The sequence below is a fragment of the Heteronotia binoei genome, chromosome 21 (genome assembly GCF_032191835.1).
Source record: "Heteronotia binoei isolate CCM8104 ecotype False Entrance Well chromosome 21, APGP_CSIRO_Hbin_v1, whole genome shotgun sequence".
NCBI classification, from domain to species: domain Eukaryota; kingdom Metazoa; phylum Chordata; class Lepidosauria; order Squamata; family Gekkonidae; genus Heteronotia; species Heteronotia binoei.
In genome coordinates, this window is record NC_083243.1 from 95,794,394 (window position 1) to 95,814,022 (window position 19,629).

At 42.8% G+C, this 19,629-nt stretch overlaps 1 protein-coding gene across 15 annotated transcripts in view; it reads right to left on the reverse strand.

The window, feature by feature from the left end:
• ATG13 (autophagy related 13) overlaps window positions 1–19,629 on the reverse strand; it is a 53,727-nt gene that overhangs the window by 23,575 nt on the left and 10,523 nt on the right. For all 15 annotated transcript variants that reach the window (XM_060263371.1, XM_060263369.1, XM_060263367.1 and 12 more), the window contains exons 2-6: window positions 15,795–15,876; window positions 13,684–13,764; window positions 13,121–13,240; window positions 6,780–6,826; window positions 1,190–1,330 (exon numbers count right to left, since the gene is read on the reverse strand). In XM_060263371.1, the coding sequence (XP_060119354.1) occupies window positions 1,190–1,330; window positions 6,780–6,826; window positions 13,121–13,240; window positions 13,684–13,764; window positions 15,795–15,863 (458 nt within the window). In that variant the 5' untranslated portion in view covers window positions 15,864–15,876. The remainder of the gene's footprint in view (window positions 1–1,189; window positions 1,331–6,779; window positions 6,827–13,120; window positions 13,241–13,683; window positions 13,765–15,794; window positions 15,877–19,629) is intronic.

The window sequence follows — 19,629 nt, forward strand, 5'->3', positions numbered from 1 at the left end:
TTTCTCCTACATATCAACTTAACAATTCAGAAGCAATTCCAAGACTTGTTACCCAAGCAAGGTCTGTTCTCACATGAATTCTCAGCAAATCATCCTAAATCAGACTCTAAAAAATATCCAGCTAGATCTCTTACAAAATAGACAAGGTTGAGATGTTTATATGGTACCCATAACCACCCTTCCTCATTCATCCAGTTATATCATTTAAGATTTAATAGGTAGCCCTTCTAGGAGTCAGATGTTGTATCTGCAGTACAACTAGTCATGAAAAGTATATTATCAGAGGAATGCCTTTGTATATTGTTGTTTTTAGGGCTTCTTTGCAGCAAATTAACTATTATAGACTGTACAGCCTAATCCCCTATGCTAGCTTTACGTTAAGAATGGAAAAGCAAAATGAAGCCATGTCCTCCAGCCATTTTTGTCCAAAAATGTATAAGAGCTGAGGGAGAGGGAGATGCAGTGCTCCATAATTTCCATTGGGGCTCCTACACAAGTCCTTCACCCAATATGAATAGAAGATCAAACATATTTTTAATTTGCATTATACCCAAAGCTCTCAGAGGACCAGTACTTACAAACAAGATTAAAAGTTAAACCTTTTGATGGCTTAGTTCAATTTCTACAGTGAAATTCACAGCTGGTAACAAGATTTTGGATGTATCACAAGCCAGGCAGGAAAAGGAGCAAAAAATGCAAAGAAATGTATAAATCAGAATAATGAAATAAATAAGAAGTTATGCATTACAAAACTAATGTTACATTTTGTCAAATTTTAAGATAGGAGATGAAGAAAAGAAAAAAGGGACACTTTTTATACCCCACATTGAAAAGAGGAAAGAGAAAAAATGTTTAAAGGGTTAGGCAGCATAAGCAAACATGCTGGGTGTAAATGAAAAGAAGGATCTAAGCAGGGGTCGTTTTGTAGAAAAATAGGTGGTGGAGCTCATCCAGGGATTGTTATACAGCTGCAATACTATTCAATGGACAAGGAAGTGGAACTCTCAGAAAGGTTCAGGAGCTATGCTCCTGTGAGCTCCCACTGAATCTGAGGCCTGGATCTAAGCATATGAGCATGTTGTTAGGGAAAAAAGAGAACCTAACCAAGAAATATAAAGCTTAATTAGAAGTGGAAAGGGGACATATGTGCCATAATCCCAATGTTTTGATGGAATATTAGAGTCATTACCTGTACAATATCACATATTCATGACCCTGTTTCCTTGACAGTCTGTAGGCAGGTGTCACTCTGGTTATGGCAAGTAAAGACTTCAGCAACAGAGACAGCCTGTTATATACAGTGTAGGAAACTTTGATTTCTTTATCACACCTAGAAAGCACATAGAACCAGTTAGTTCAACATTCCCAATGAAAAGGTAAAAACAATACCAATGCTTACTGGAGATTATAAAATCTAGGGTTTGCCTTAGAATTACACATTTCAATTACAAACAATTAGGATAATCTATCATTAAGGTAAAAAAATATTTTCATAGTGAGGGAATCAATATATCTAATTCTTAACATGCTCCATCTGTGGATACTTGCATCTAGTGACTGAGACAATGTTCAGACAAACCAGATCTTTCTGCAAACCTCAGAAAAGCCACAGGTTTGCAGAAAAATCTGACAAATCTGGGGTTTAGAACTTGCCACAATAATAGAAACAGTGCCCATGGCTTTAAGAAATGAATGCCCTCTCAGTGATTCTGTGGGGTTGCTAGGCAATCACATCAGTAGCACCATCCTTCAAGGTTTGATTTCTGTCAGTAAAGGTAAGGGGATAGAACTTTGCAGGGCTGTTTTGGCCTTTGAGGAAGGACTCATCTGGGCTAAGACCAGACACAACCACCAGGCAACTTGCTACCACGCAACTTGGATAACTCACCTAGGCCTGGCTGCTTACTACTGCTCAACAACAACAACAACAACAATCATATGGCAGTGTGTGCGGTTTAGCCAAGAGATCCTATAACTGGTAGCTTTTTTAGCGTTCTGCACCACCAGGTGGTAAGTTAAACTTGTTTTTAAGGCAAGAGATGTTTCAGAGGTGGTGTGCCATTGCCTGTCTCTGCATCATGACCCTGATATTCCTTGGAGGTCACTTCTCCAAGGCCAACTCTTCTTGGTTTCCAAAATCTGACAAGATTGGGCTGTTTTGGCCTGTTCAACAACAATCAAGTCATGAAAGCCAATGTTGTGCAGTAATTACAGTTTCAGACTAGGAACTGAGGGACCCAAGTTCAAATCCCACTCTACTATGTGCAGAAACTTGAATCTTGGGCCAGTCACACATTCTCAGTCAAACCTATGTCACTTAGTGAGGATAAAATGGAGGAGAGGAGAGTGATGCAAACTACCTTAGGTCCCCAATGTGGAAGTATATGAATGAAGTAAATACAGTTAAGATGGCGGCCAGATAAAAGGTAGGTTGTTTGGTTGGTAGGAAGGAGCGAAAGAAGTAAGGACAAGGAAGGATATGAGGGCTGCCAGAGAAGGCAGGAAAGGGAAGGCAGAGAAGAGGAAATAGTGTTGGGAGGGGAAACAGGGGTAAGTGAGGTGCTGTCTCAAGTCCTTTTGGGCTCCCCACTGTCCAACATATTTGCTTTTTAAGCATCAGTAGCAAGGGCTGCTATATCTTCCTTAGAGTTGCCAAGTCCAATTCAAGAAATATCTAGGGACTTTGGGAGTGGAGCCAGGAGACTTTGGGGGTGGAGCCAGGAGACTTTGGGGGTGGAGCCAAGATCAAGGCTATGACAAGCATAATTGAACTCCAAAGGGAGTTCTGGCCATCACATTTAAAGGGACGGCACACCTCTTCAATGCCTTCCTTCCATAGGAAATAATGAAGGATAGGGGCACCTTCTTTTGGGGCTCATAGAATTGGGCCTCCTAGTCCAATCTTTTTGAAACTTAGAGGGTATTTTGGGGAGAGGCACTAGATGCTGTACTGAAAATTTGGTGCCTCTACCTCAAAAAACAGCCCACCCAGAGCCCCAGATACCCGCAGATCAATTCTCCATGATTTTCTATGGGAATAAATCTTCACAGGGAATAACAGAGTTCCCAGCAGAGATTTCCCTCCCCTCCCTCTGCTTTCTGACGACCCTGAAGTGGGGGGAGGGCCTCCAAACCGGGGGATCCCCTGCCCCCACCTGGGGATTGGCAACCCTAATCTTCCTTGAATCACAAACTAAGACTCAAAATATTTTCTGTTATAATATTTCTAAATAAACACTATAAAAACATTCTTGAGGCCCATTATGGCTGCCTGATACAGAGTATGAGAACCACCAAGTGCTGACTCACTGAGGTTAATCTGGTTCCTGTTTCTGCTGCAAATTGTAAACAAAAATAGACAAGGCAGTGTAAATTAGCATAGGTCAACTGGATGATTTATATTGGAAGCTTTCTGCCTTCTAATAATATCCAGTCTTTTCAGACTAAAGCAGGCTGATTTAAATAATCACTTGTATTTGTGATCTTAGGTGGAACCAAGTCTTTCATTTTGTAATTCACACATTTCCAGAACAAGGGTGTATACTAACTGGTTGCAAAAATAGTTTAAACACGGGTCTGCAACTAAATAAGGCCTATATACTCAGGAGAATAATCCCAAATCTCTTTATCATGCAGCCTCCCCGCCCTTGTAGGGTGATAACAGCAAAGACACAGAAAAGTAATAGTGAGATTAATGGATTTCTGTTTTGTGCTTTGTGTACATGCAAGGGCACTAAGCAATACTGCTCACAGGGTTAAAATACAGTGCAGAGTTAGAGACACAACAGATGTGACCCTGAAAGATCCATGAATAAATTGTCACAGCATTTAAAAAAGGACAAATACCAGCCATAAGAGGCTGGATCAAAATTGGGGCCATGAGGGAAAACAGACTCAACTTTCTCCTCCCCATAATTTTGCTGACTGAAACTGCCCCTTCCCTTAAGTTGGTTGGAGGAAAAAACAGGCATGGTCTCTTAGCCTCTCTCCCCCCAACCATGCAGAGATAATCAGAGTAGCTGGGGAGAAGATGGATAGGGGAATTGACTGCTAAAACTGCTTTTCTCCCTCCACCATGGTCCAGGGCTTCTTACCACTGATGTTACCCTTTTAAAGAAGTGATCCTACAAGACAGAAAATAAATAACCATGGTGTTTGGCTGGTGGAGTCATAGATAATGGTAAATTACAGCAATGCTATATGACATCTTCAATACATCTTATTCTCTACATCAGAGTAGACAGATCTTTCTACAAACCTGAAAAGGCCTCAGATATGCAGAAAAATTTGAATTCTCTCTCACACACACATTGTGGGTGTTAAAACCCCACAAAATAATAGAAGCAACATTGTACCTTAAAGAAACAAATGCCCTCAGTAGTCATTTCTGGGCAACCACAACAGCACTGCGAGCCTTTCATCCTTGGTTTCTGTCAATAAAAGACTGGAGGAGGGGCAGGGCCCTTTCTACAGCTGTTTTGGCTTTTGAAGGAGGACTCATCAGGGCCAGGCCCAAGAGCAACTACCAGGTGACTTGATACCACACAACTTGCATGACTAACCCAGGGCTGGCCACTGGCTACTGTTCAACAGTAGCCACCTTACAATAAAAGCTAGTGTGATGTAATGTTTTGAATATCCATCTAGGATCTGGGAGGCCTAGGTTGAAATCTAAACACTGCTGTGGAAGCTCATTAGATGACCCTGAGCCAGTCACACATTCTCAGCCTAACTACCTCACAGGGTTGTGAAGACAAATGGAGGAGAAAGGAATTATGTGAGCTGATTTGGTTTCCCCATTGTGGAGAAAGGCAGGTAAAAAGATCCTGTATTGAGAAGGGTGTTGGACTAGATGGCCTGTTTGGCCCCTTTGAGTTCTGTGATTCTATTCTAAAGTAAAGTCTATTGATAAAGTAAATATTTATCAATATACTGAACAGATAAAAAGGTAAGTTGGCTGGGTGAGTGGGAAGAAGAGAAAGAAACAGGGAGAAGTGAGAATATGGGGGCTGGCAAGATGAGGGGGAATATACAGGAGGGGGATACAGGGGAAAGTGAAGTGCCCCCTGCAAGTCCCTACAGGTTCTTCACCATGCAACAAGGCCTGGTGGCTGCCAGTACACTACTGTGCCACAGTCTTCCTAGATAGAGGCTGAAAGGGAGAGGGAAAGCTGAAGAAAGGAGAGTAGGTAAGAACATAAGAATGTAAAAAGAGCCCTGCTGGATCAGAGCAATGGCCCATCTAGTCCAGCATCCTGTCTCACATATTGGCCAACCAGTTCCTCTAGATAGCTGACAACAGGGCACAGAGGCTGAGGCCTTCATCTGATGTTGCCTCCTGGCACTGAGATTCAGAGGCTTAGATGAAGGTAGGTTGGTGGTGGTGGTGGGGGGTGGTGGAAATGAGACAAGGAGGCAGGAAAAGAGGAGAGGCTGTGGGAGTTTCCAGGAAAGGGAATGAGGTAATATTGAGGGAGGGGGTGAGATGCCTCCCACAAGACCCTGTATGTCCCCTACTTGTATTTTGTAACGTTTATATGCTTATGCTTAACTCGAGGAGTCAATTGTTTCCAGTTGTTTTCTTCTGACCAGAAAAGCAAGCTTTAAATATTTGTGTTTGACAGAGGTTTCTGAATTAAGTTTTATGAGACAAATATAAAACAGAACACACTTATACTAAATTCAGATTTAATTTTAAACTTTTTCATAAGTGGCACAAGTGCTTTTTAAAGTCTTATTTAAATGTTTAAAAGCTTGATTGAGAAAACAATCCATTGATAAATCACTGATTTTTACACATTATACTATAAGCGTTCTGTGTTATTTTCCCACATTCTTCACATAATCCTGCATTGTTAATAATCACAGAAATATTTTGTATTAATGTGCACTTTTCATTTTGCTTTCGGACTTCAAAGCATTTCCCACGTCTTGTTAAAATCTTTACCACAGCCGGTGAGTAGCCAAGCATTATTCCATACTGGCAGAGGAATTTGAGAGAAAGTGAGTTGCCTAAGGCAACCCACTAAGTTAATAGCAGAGGCAAGAGTTGAACCAGGGACCTCCCAGATAATAGGCCCTTCTCTTAGCTATTATGCTATACCAGCTTCAAAATCACCAGACCAGCAGCAAAGTTCTTCAAACTGCACCTGTGTCTACCTACTCCAGTAGTTACTGATATGTCCATCCATCTGATTTTTAATAGTGGTAGATTTTTCTTTTAGGATAACTTCCCATGTTATTTCCTTTACTTTCATTTTTGAAACATATGTAGGAAGTAATTATTTATTTATTTATATTAAGATTTATACCCCGCCCTTCTCACCTAAGTGTCTCAGGGCGGCTTACAACATAATAATTAAAACAGCTTCAGTTTAAAACATTTAAAATACAATTAAACCATAAATTAGTAAAAACAAGATAGAATAAAACCGGCGCATAAAGAACCTTTATAATGAACCACATCCGGAAATGTTAATGTCACACAAGCTTCTAGAATTTGTAGAAGAAATGTCAGAAACGCTGATCATTTGCACATTACAAAGATTCATTTTACTCTCACTTTCCTACCTTTGTATAAAAATGTAAGCAGAGAAATGGAAGTCACTGATGGTGTATTAGGCCTCTTATGCACTTAGACACTGACAGCGCCATCCTAAACAGTGTCATGCCTTTCTAATTCCATTTATTTAGAAGGGTGTAACTCTTGTTTAGGGTTGCACTTTAAGTCAGTCTTGGTATATTTACTTACTGGACAAGAATCAGCAATACATACTTACTTTTCATTCATTTCTAAACACCAAATTTCCAGCTCCATGGAATCCCCCTGTTATGGAAAAAGGAATGTTTAAACAAATAGATATAATTAAATCTTAGTTCATTTTGCAAACAGATTCAGTAATCACTAGCATAGCCATTTGGTGGTCAAAAGGGATCCCTTCTGCTATTCATCAGTGGAAAAGCTGGTGGGATCTAACCCAATGGGTCCACAGTTGCTTCATAACAAATTGTATGGAGCATATTTTCAGCATTCACATGTGGATAAAGTAAACTTGCTGTGATATGGAGGCAGATTAAGATTTCAGACAGATTTATATTACAGCAGCCAGCATTTTTTGTGAGATAAGCACAGCTCTCTGTCATCTGTTCTTCAAATGACAGGCATATCTGCATGTCCAGCAAATGCTGACTTCATCAGTATGACCCATCCTATGTTTCAGTATGATTACAATAATATAATATACATTTAAACAATAATATAGAAACTTTAAAAAACAACAACAAAACATTGGATATTTACTGTGAAGGGTCCTTCTCCTCTGAGGAAAGGACATCTTGGTGGGTGATTACCACTGTCCAATCAGGGAGGCAGGAACAGTTTTTTCCCCTTTCTGTCTCTGCTGTGGGAGTCACCTGCCTTCTCAGTTCTGGTAAATCCAAAACCAGTTAAAGCATGCTTTACTCCATAAGTGGAATAAAACACTACAAAAACAGTAACTTGGAACAAGAGGGAAACAGGTAAGTAAAAAACAGGACAGGAAGAGACCCTGCAGCTAGCTTGATCGATGAAGACTTTGGGAGGGACAAGATGTCCTCCTTTCCTCAGAGGAGAAGGACCCTTCATGGTAAGTATCCAATGGTCCATTCTCCTTCTGAGGTAGAGGACACCTTGGTTGGACCTCCCAGAGCAGTGTTCTCATATCCGGGGTGGATCATCATCATGGAGCACACTTCTGAAAAGGCAGCGTTGTCTGAGTTATATGCATTTATCTTATTGTGCTTTATGAAGGTGGAGACTGATGACCACACTATTGCTTTAATGAAACTTTACAAACTTCTTCCACTATAGCATGCCTGCCGGAAGCCACATCAGTAGCAGCACTCCTCAATGAGTGAGCCATAACTCCAGGTAGAACCTCTAACTTGTGGAGCTTGTAGGCCTCGATGATGCAAGCCTTAAGTGAATGGCTTTTGGCTGATTTCAACATTTTGTTTCCTATATTCAGTGGACAGATGGATGTAAACAGAGCATCTGTCTTGCTAATATGCTTGGTTCTGCAAATTCAGTACTCTCCTCCCATCCAATGTGTGCCATGTTTTTTCCTTTGGGTCACTGGGGTTCAGGCAGATCTATGGAGGACAAGAGTTAACCTTTGGTCTGAAGATTGGGTCAGTACTTTATCTTTGTGAAAGACAGCTCAGGCTTAACAGAAAGAGTGCCTAGCTTCAATACTCTTCTTGCTATTGTGACTGCTACAAGGAAGAGTGTCTTCATCCTCAACTACTTTAGTGAGGTTTCCCTGATGGGCTCAAAGTGTGGTTTTGAGAGAGAAGAAAGTACAGCATGAAATTTCCAAGTGGGAACCTGAGGCGGATCTTTCAAAGCTGCACTCCTGAGAAAGTGTCGAATATGGGGATGTCTTGATAGACTGACACCTTTGACTTGAGGCAACACCATTTATTTATTTATTGGATTTATATCCCGCCCTTCCTGCTGAAGCAGGCTCAGGGCAGCTAGCACTGACTTGACATCTGAGGGTGGGGGCCCTCAAGCCTCTGGCAATCCCTTCTTGTAGGAACGTCGAGACTGATTTGATTTCAGGGTATAAAGGATTGACTCCTTTCCTTCTGCACCACCTAACAAATGCTTTCCATGAAGTGTTGTAAATCTTATTAGCTAATTGCCTTCTTGAGGCCAAAAGGGTGTCTGTGACCTCTGTGTCATATCCCAGTTGAAGAAAGTTGTTCCTTTCGATCTCCAGGTGGTCAAGTGCAACTACTCGGGATGAGGTTGCCAAATTGGACCTTGCTGGATTCTCTGGTGATATGGAAAGTTTCAGGGGTGGATCAGTCAACATTTCTCATAGAGCTGAAAACTATGGATGGCGGGGCCAGAAAATGGCTACTAGTATCCCTTCTTTCTAATGCTCCTTGATCAGCTTGGGAATGATTGGCATTGGGGGGGGGGAAGCAAATAGTAGGCCCTTTGGCCAGTGCGATGTTAAGGCATACCCTGCTTCAGCTTTGGGATGGAAGAACTTGGTGAAGAACCAGTCAAGTTGGTGATTCAGTGTTGGTGCCAAGAGATCCACCAATGGGGAACCAAAGTGATTCATGATTAGCCACAACAGATCCTTCTTGAGACACCATTCTCCCTCCTGGATGGTCTGTCTGCTGAGCCAGTGCTTTGATGTTTGTGGTTCTGCCTTTATGGAAGCCAGGTTCTTCTCTGTCCACACTAACATCTTGGTCTCCTCCTTGTGAAGTGCTGCAGATCTGTATCCCCCTTGTTTGTTGAGATATGTCTTAGCAGACATGTTGTGTGTTCTTATTAGGATATAGGAATGCATTATTTGCAGACCAAAGTGGAGAAGACCAACATAGATGGCTTGAAGTTCTCAGAGGTTGATGGGCACTTGAGCTTCGGTCTTCATCCATAAACCCTGTACTGGTACTTCATTCAAGGTGGCTCCCCATCCCAACAGACTGGTGTCTGTAAATATCTGGTTCACCTCCAGGGTCCAGTATTTCTTGCCCTATAAGAAACTGGGCATCTTTGTCCACCAAGAGAGGCTAGTCTTCACTCTGAGTGGAATTTGAATGGAGAGATCTTCCAAAGGGCCTCAGCAGTTGCTGTACATGTCTTTATGAAACCTTCCCCACTGAACTGCATCTATGCTGGATATCAACAGACCCATTAATTTGGTCAGTGTCATCAATGAACACAATCTGCTTCTGATTTTTAGCACAGACCTTTCTTTCATCTTCCTTGCCTTCTTGTCAAAAATAAGCAGTTGGATGTGGTGCCTATGATGACACCTAGATATTCCAGGCGCTGTACCAGTTTCAGGGATCTCTTCTGTAAATTCAGTATGAATCTGTGTGCTTGCAGGCATCTGATGGTTGAATCTGATCAATAAGTCATCCAAGTAAGGGTGGATGTGGATGCCCTGTTCCCTCAGAATGACAACTGATCAAGATTTTGGAGAAGATTCTCTGAGCTGTAAAGAGACTGAGTGGGAAAGCGCTGAATTGCAGATAGTGTTCTACCACACAGAATCTTAAAAATCTCATGTGTCATGGGAAGACTGAAATGCGGAGGTAAGCCTTTGTTAGATCTATAGAAATGAGGTATTATTCTGGCTGTAGCGACTCAGTGATCAATCAAAGAGTCTCTCCATTCTGAAATGCCTCAGTCTTACAAATTTGTTGAGGTGTTTCAGGTCCAATATTGCCCTCCAGTTCCCATTCTTTTTTGGGACTGTAAAGAAAATAGTGTACACTCCATGCTCCCTTTCCAAAGCAGGAAAGAACTTGATGGCCTGGATGCTCAGAAGATGTTGGATCAGCTTGTGTGTTCTGAGTTGCTTGGCTGGGTTCCTGGGAAGGGGGAAGACTAGAAATCATTCCAGTCGTGGTCTGATAAACTCTGTTTTGTACCCATTGGTAATGATGTCTACAGCTGCCCACTTGAGAGTTTATCCATACATTCCAGAAGTGAAGAAGCTGCACTCCCCAATGGAACTGATGACAAGTCAAGCTTTGGATTATTTTCCATCTTGATTGTTTGACTACTTCTTAAACCTGGTGTTAAAGAGTTCTCTTTTGAAGGACTGTCTTGACTGACTCAAGTTGGATCTTCTGTTATCTTGTTTAAATCTGAGTATTTTATGTTGGGCATGAAAAGAGTTCCCAAAGAGCCTCCTGTCACTGCATCTCAACATTCTAGGTAGCACCTTTTTCTTGTTCTGCTCTCCATCAGGATCTTGTCGGGAGCATCATCCATCAAATAGCCTGTCCCCCTGGAACAGGTAGGGTATGACTATTACAGTCAGCTTGCCAAGCGCATAGCCACAGTGTTCTTTTGAGTGCAGCAACTGAAGCCACAGCTCTTGAGGAAAAGATCAAAGAATCAAGCATTGTGTCAGCTGTGAAGGAGATGGCCTTTAGAAGTCTGTTGAATCCTTCATGAAGTTGATGATGGTTGTCCAGGAGGAGCTGAAGAAGCCTCCTGGTCCATACTGTGGCTGCTCTGGCACTATGGAAGCTGTTGCTGATGCCTTAATTGCCATGGCTGTGTCCTCATGGGCCTTCGTCTGAGCAAAGTCAGCTCTCTTGTTCAAACTATTCATGATGGAGCCTTGACCATTTCCCAACAATAGTCCAGAGGACTGCAGTGCGGTGGCTGGAGCATCAATCAGAAGAATTTGTAAATCTAATCAGCGAATGTTAGTAAGGCATATAATTATTAAATGAATCCTAGATACTGTCTGTTGGCCATAGGTTTTGCCCACTCTGCTTTCAGTTGCTTCTCAAAGAACTCAGGGAATGGAAAAGCCCGCTTAGTTGAGAAAGAAATCTGAGGGAAAACAATCCTTATTCCCCTTTGGTCTGTTCTTGTGATCAGATTCTGCAGGGGCATGATCCTCTTTTATGGGGGCCTCTTGCAGCTCTAAGGCTGCCAATGTCTTTGATAGTTATCTGACTTTAAAAACTCTAAGAGACTGTTCAGGAACCTCAGAATCATCATCTTTTTTGTCAGAGAGGAACACCCCCTCTTCCCTGTCATCTAGGTTACTACCAGAAGAGGCTTCTACACCCATTGGGTGTTTTCTTTTAATCTTTTTGTATTGATGGACTCCTTCTGGACTGCTTTGGTGGGCCAATTGAATCCTCTTTTCACGGGTGTAATTCTTTCTGAACCCTCCTGCCTTGGTGGAGAAAATGAGGAGGAATAGGTGTGGGCTCTGCCTGTTCTAAAGCTTCCCTTCCCTTCTGCTATTTCCTCCCTTGTAGTCTGTCTAATAAGGATGAAGAACTGAGGAGGAAGATTAAAGGGCTTGCTTTCATGTTTGTTATTCATATGCCGGCCCAATGAGCTGTCATCTGACTGAGTGCTCCATGGATGCTGAAAATGACAATTTCTGGCATTGTAGGTCTCTCTCACCAGTTCCTGTGCCATCTGCATGGCTTGTGTTGGCAACAGGATTCTCTCTGCAGCCTCTATTTGGATGTGTAAAATGGCTGCCACTCAGAGCTGGCAGACTCAAGGAGGTCACAGTCCAGGAGAAATCTTGTGCAGGAGGCACTATTTTGTAAGATTTTGCTGCTATGTGCCAATCATTTTGGCTTTAGGTGCTTAGGCAAGCCTGTTAAGGTTCTTGCCTGTCCTGCTGGTGGTCTCCCTGACTTCAGAGGTGAAGGGAGCTTCCAGTTCCTCTTCAGATAGGAGGCCCTCTCGCTCTTCTATGGCTTGAGCAGCTAAAAATATGCACTGTACAAGTCTCTGAGATAAGAAAAATGGCTGCCATGGCCAAATGAAGATTCTCCGGCTCTTCTATCCTTTCCTGAGGTCAGAGACTCAAGAGAGAGGTAGAAGTAAGAGATAACAGAAGTGAAATAATGTAGAAACTGAGATTCAGAAAAAGAAGAAAAATGAGAGTAGCTGCAGGACAGCGTACTCTAACAGTGCTCTCCCTGATGAGGCAGGGAAATAACTGAGAAGGTGGGTGACTCTCACAGCAGAGATAGAAAGTGGGGAAAAGTTGTTCCTGCCTCCTAGAAGGGACAGTGGGAATCACCCACCAAGATGTCCTCCACCTCAGAGGCAGAACATAACCAATCATTTGTTTTTAGCTGAAAATCTGTTCTAGGTAGCCATGTTACTCTAGCAGCAGAAAAGAGTAAAAGTCCAACAACATCTAAATGACTGACAACGTTTGTGAGCTTTCATGAGTCATTGCTCACTTCATCAGAAAGTTCATACCATGCCAAAAATGTTGTTAGTTGTTAAGGTGCTACTGGACTCTTGCTCTTTTCTGCTGAGAAGAGAGTGATTGTGATGTTACGGGCATCCTGATAATTGGTAATTTTTCACAGTCCCTAATGCTTCAAATGTTCAAAATCCATCTTCTTGAGATTCATCTCCAAGGGAAGATTATACATGCAATAATGACATGTCATTTCAAGAGTGAAGTGGTCTCCAAAATAGGGCCAACAAACCATAGCACCAGAAATCACATATTGTGAGTACATGTAAGAAACAAACAACAACAACAAAAATAGATGCACATTTCAAAGATGACTATGGTAAAGAGTACCACAATTTTGTTATGCTTACCTCAGAGGTTTTGAGAGAGATTTCCACACACATTGACCTCCCAACAGCAGGTAGCTGCCCTGCCAGGGCTTTTTTTGCTTCATGAGTAACTTCTGGTATGTCTTTAATTGCCAAGTTGAACTGCAAAATGAAGACTGATTTTACTTTACAGAAGACTGTTTGAGAAACCTTACAAGAACTTGAAGCATAAAATCCTTTGACAGATCACGCACTGCGGATTATTATAGCTGTACTGTAGTATTTCCAACTATATTGCTGTAAAACAGGAAAGTACCTACTTATTGTTCCTTGCCCTTTCAGCCTATCATTCCTTTCAAATGCCAAAAGCATCTAACATCTCCCAATTAAAAATCAGCTTTCAGATATTGTTTTATTATTACTGTTGTGAGCCACAGCAGGAATGATTAGTGAGGGAATCTCATAAAAATATCTTAAGCAAATAAGAAACTACCTGGAACTATTATATTTCTCCACTCAGACTCACAAGAGGCTGCAGGCTTACTGCATATGACAAAAACATGTACTAACACTTTTCATGGGATTGTTTGAAGGAATATTTTTACCCAATCAGAGCCTGTTGGTGAGGATGATGATCGTGTACAGATCTTTTCTCCAAGACGGGCCTGGACAATCACTTGCACAGTCTGAAAGAAAAAAAATATTTTTATGTGCTTCATTTATACTTTGACTTTCTATCCATTTGGGAACCCAAATGTGGCTAATGTCTTTCTGCTTCCCTAGATTTCTCCTAGATCAGGCTACAAGTGTGTTCCTGTTAAAACCCTGTAGCCTCAATGGACAACAGTGACAAGCAAACACATTTTTAGAGGAACAAATTTTAAGTGGTCATCCTGGTACTATCAAGCTACTGATAAAATAAATACCTTATCAAAAACTAGGATTATACAAGGGAGAAAATCATCTTGAACTTGAAGATTATATATCACCAAGTGGTTTGCAAGTTTTTCTGTTTATTTTTAAAATTTTTGTTGTCTAGATCATAGTTCATCTTTGTTTTCTTCCTGGAGACATATCATCTCAATTTCACTGTTTATGTTCTCTCCAGAATCCACAGCGTTCACAGATAGCCAGACAAGGATTTGCAGAAAAACCTCAGAAACCTTTGTTGCTTCACACGGAAAGCACTAATATAGGCATTGTGGTGGAATTTATTTTGGGTTGGCCCTCTTTACGATCTTAAACATACTCTATATGAAATTGGCTACAAGAACTCTTTCTGAAAGTAGCCATGCGCTCATGAAATGAGTACTAAGCTCTTCAAACACCTTAGAAGCCTCTATATTTCTCTATGATTTTTGGCTGCAGTTATGAACTTGGCCACCAGAGTTCTAAGCTATTCAGCACTATCATGCATTCATATTGCTAGCTGGGTGAAAGTTGAGTGTCTTTTAAGGACAGGAATCTCCCTATATGGTAAGGTCCATATATGGCAAGGAGGAAACAAGATGGTGGATGCCTGCCCCTAAATGGGTTAAAGGTAATGGTTGTCTGAAGACAATCTCAGCCATAATTGTTTTGAGTTAGCTCTGATTGTTGACAGTTGGCTATGAAATTGCTTACAGCTTGGAGTGCAGTGTGACCCAGTAGATCTGATAAAGAGATGAGGTGAAGCCTTTATAAGCCCTCCACTTTTGAGCAAAAGCTGTGGACTGTATGAGAGCAGGGAACTCTTTGTCAGTCCAGCCAAGAAATTAACAATCCTTGTTAATTTCTGTTTGGGGCCTCAAACATTGAACACAAAGCATAGCTCTGATAGAATGGGGTTTGGGACTTAGATTCTAAATGGGAAAATGTAGACTAATAGGGATAAGTCCCTGTTGGGACCTATCTTCTTCATTATGCTCTCTGCTTCATTGTATGTTATGCTTTATGCTTGATTGAATTCTAACTGTGTAACTGTTTTCTGCTTTGTTTTCTATCCATATATTTTAAGCCTTCTATCTAAAGGAGAAACTGAAATGTACTAAGTTTATCTAACTGCCTTGTTTTCTATCCATTTGAAGCCGTCCGTCTAAAGGAACTGTAGGAACAACTGTACTAATGTAATCTCTTGTTTTGCCTTTCTAACTATATTTGAAGCCTTCTGTCTAAAGAGAAACTGGGAGTCTAATAAACTGTTTGCTTTTCTAAATATGGAGTCTAAGAAAGTTTATCTACGAGGTCTTAAAGCTTATTAGTGAGTAGGTATTAGCCTTCTGATAACTGCAGGTTGTTTTGGTAACTGTAGGTCCTAATTTTGGCGTTTTATATTGCTGGGGGTACAACAGAAATCTCCCAACATTTATGAGGTTCAGGATGCTCAGTTCTTGGGAAACCATATATTTATGTCCACATCTATTAACAGATTGTCTGTAGTTCATTAACATCTTAATAGGTTACTGACAACTGCACCCACAGTTGAGAGACAGCTACATGCAGAAATACCACTGTATTTAAAAAAAACATTTGATTCCTGATTATTCCATATGATTTTATTCCATATCTTTACAAACAATTAGAGTGAAGGTTCAGTTTAAAATGCTGTTAAGCTTTCAATTCTGTATTAATCATCCCTGTATGAACATGGGCACAGAGATAACTACAGGGGGTTCCAGTTTTTACTACACAAATGTAGAATCAGTGGTGATTACACAACAAAAACAACAAAAATTACCTTTAAAGCAAAAAATTTGATAAACTTATCCAGGTCCTTCCTGTCCTGGGAACTGAGATCAGTGTCCATTGCATATGGAAACCTGGAATAGAGAAGATGCATAAATGTTCAATTTTTAAAAACTGGTTCTAGATTCTGAGAGTATGAAATCCTATGAAGAAAATATACACTAACAGGAAAGAGAACATACCCTTCTTGCTCATAGATTTCTAAAATCTAACTTTAATAACTGCTTTTTAATCCATGCCAATGTCATTTGAATATATAACGACATGAAGCTTCCTTATACTGAATCAGACTCTTGGTCTATCAAAGTCAGTATTGTCTACTCAGACTGGCAGCAGCTCTCAAGGGTTTCAAGTTGAGGTTTTTCACGCCTATTTGCCTGGACCCTTTTTAGTTGGAGATGCCGAGGACTGAACCTGCGACCTTCTGCTTATCAAGCAGATGCTCTACCACTGTCCCTCCCCAATTTGATCATTTCCCACAGATAATAAAAAAGCAGACGTACAGCCTAGCTGTTCCAACCTTTGATCAACCAGCCTCTTCCTGTTACTCTGAAAGGAGTCTGCTCATACTCTAAAGAAGAGTCTAGATCTATCTTTTTTCTATAATAAAAGCCCTGTGGTGATGCCAAATCCAAAAACCCAGGTGCCATCAGGAGGTCCATCAGTGGGACCAGGATACTAGAAGCCCTTCCACTGTGCCTCCCCAAGCACCAAGAATACAGAGCATCACTGCCCCAGACAGAGAGTTGCAACAATATGCTGTGGCTAATAGCCACTGATGGACCTCTGCACCAATCCCTTCTTGAAGCTGTCTATGCTTGAAGCCGCTGCCACCTCCTGTGGCAGTGAATTCCATGTGTTAATCACCCTTTGGGCGAAGAAGTATTTTCTTTTAGCCGATCTAACCCAACTGCTCAGCAATTTCATTGAGTGTCCACAAGTTCTTGTATTGTGAGAAAGGGAGAAAAGTAATTATTTCTCATAAGAAAGGTGTGGGGAAGCACAGCTGCTGTGACTGCCCAGGCACAAATGGGGGGTTACCTTGTGGAACCCAAGGTAGCTTACAGTGCTGAAAGCCCTGGGCTGTCAAACTGGGTGCCTACCCACCCCCAACAAATCCTGCTGTGGGTCCCACCAAACATGAAATCCTGGCTACGGCCCTGTGGAAAGGTGAAGTCAGAGGGGCGAATAAAGGTAGGCTGATGGTTGGCTGGGAAGGAAACAGGGTTGCCAACCCCTCCAGAGTTGCCAACTCCAGATTTGAGGGGTGGGGTTTGAGGAGGAGTGGGAACTCAGGCAGGTACAATGCCATTGACTCCACCCTCCAAACCAGTCATTTACTCCTGGAGAACCATTGTTGCCAATCTCCAGGTGAGGCTTGTAGATTACTCAGAACTACAACTGCTCTCCAGATGGGCAGGTATGTGTTCTCCTGGAGAAAATGGTACACTCTGATTCATTATGCCCTGCTGAGGTCACCCCTCCTATGACAGCCATTGTAACATGGCAGTTGGCACTTCAGGGCAGTGTCTGTGAAACCCAGCTTCTTGCTGTTGGAGCTGACTGGGTGATTTTGGACCAGTCACAGACTTTCAGCCTACCCTGGCTCACATGGTTGTTGTGCAGAACAAAAGGTGGAAGAGGAAAATTATGTAAGCTGATTTGATCCGCACTGCAGAGAAAAACTGTACTTTTCCTAGGTAGAGGTTGCAGGGAAGAGGAGATGGAAAGCAATCTACCCAATCTCTTTTGCCCCCATCCCTTCTTTCTCAATCTACCCCCTTCTCTGATAACCTACTCCACATTCCCCCACTTTCTCCATTTCCTTTCCCAACTGCTGCCTACTCAACATACCTTGCCTCCCTCTATCTTTCCCTTCCCTCCCACCGAGGCCATGACACTCACCCCACAGCAAATTTCTAGCACCCATTGTATTTCTCCCCACTATTTATCTATCTATCTATCTATCTATCTATCTATCTATCTATCTATCTATCTATCTATCTATCTATCTATCTATCTATCTCTCTCTCTCTCTCTCTCTCTCTCTCTCTCTCTCTCTCTATCTATCTCTCTCTCTCTATCTCTATCTCTCTCTCTCTCTCTCTCTCTCTCTCTCTCTCTCTCTCTCTCTCTCTCAGATTTATATCCTGCCCTTCCCACTAGGTGGCTCAGGGCGGCTTACAACATGTAAAACTAACATAAAATATAAAATTAAGCATTAAAATTAACATTACATAATTTATAGTTAAAAATCTAATCATTTGTTATATACATAAAACATTAAAATCATTCAGTGGTCTTAAGTTACGCTCAATTCAAATTCGATGTTCAGTGGTCAATACTCAGTGCCAGTCAGTTGTGGGCCAGCCGGAAGAGGGCTGTCTTACAGGCCCTGCGGAATTGGGTAAGGTCCCGCAGGGCCCTTACCTCTTCCGGCAGCTGGTTCCACCAACATGGAGCCATTATGGAGAAGGCCCTGTCCCTTGTAGCTTTCAAACGGGCTTCTTTTGGCCCGGGGACAACCAGGAGATTTTGAGTTCCCGATCTCAGTGCTCGCTGGGGAACGTGTGGGAAGAGACGGTCCCTCAGGTAGGCAGGTCCTAGGCCATATAGGGCTTTAAAGGTAATAACCAGCACCTTGTACCGAACTCGGTAGGATATTGGCAGCCAGTGCAGAGCCTGAAGTCCCGGCTGGATGTGCTCCCACCTTGGGAGCCCCAATAACAACTGGGCGGCGGCGTTCTGCACCAGCTGCAATTTCCGGGTTCGGCACAGGGGCAGCCCCATGTAGAGGGCATTGCAGTAGTCCAACCTCGAGGTGACCGTAGCATGGATCACCGTTGCTAGATCGTCGCGCTCCAGGAAGGGAGCTAGCTGCCTTGCCCGCCTAAGATGGAAGAATGCGGACTTGGCAGTGGCTGCTATCTGGGCCTCCATTGTTAAGGAAGGCTCCAGAAGTACCCCCAGGCTCCTGACTCTATGCATCTCAATCAGCGGTGCACCGTCAAAAACCGGAAGGGGTATTTCCCTTCCCGGACCCCGATGGCCCAAGCAAATGACCTCTGTCTTCGCCAGATTTAGCCTCAGCCCGCTCTGCTTGAGCCACCCAGCCACAGCCTGTAGTGCCCGGTCCAGATTTTGTGGGGCGCAGACCGGCTGGCCGTCCATAAGCAGATAAAGCTGGGTGTCATCAGCATACTGGTGACAACCCAGCCCGTACCTTCGGGCAATCTGGGCGAGGGGACGCATATAGATGTTAAATAACATCGGGGAAAGAACCGCACCCTGAGGCACCCCGCAATCAAGCGTGTGCCTGCGGGACAGCTCATCCCCAATAGCGACCCTCTGTCCCCGACCTTCAAGGAAAGAGGAAAGCCATTGCAAGGCTAACCCCTGAATCCCCGCGTCGGCGAGACGGCGGGCCAGCAGCCGATGGTCGACCGTATCGAACGCCGCCGATAGGTCCAACAGCATCAGTACCGCTGAGCCGCCCCGATCTAGATGCCGTTGCAGGTCATCTACTAGGGCGACCAGCACCGTCTCCATCCCATGGCCTGGGCGGAAGCCGGACTGAAGGGGATCAAGGACGGAAGCGTCATCCAGGAAAGTCTGTAGCTGCATCGCCACTGCCCTCTCAATAAGTTTGCCCAAAAAGGGCAAATTCGAGACCGGCCGATAATGTGCCAATTGGGCCGGGTCTAATGATGTTTTTTTCAAGAGGGGACGGACCTCCACCTCTTTAAGCTGTGTTGGGAATTGCCCTTCCGTGAGGGATCTATTTATGATATCCCGTACAGGATATCTAAGCTCCCTCTGGGCCTTAT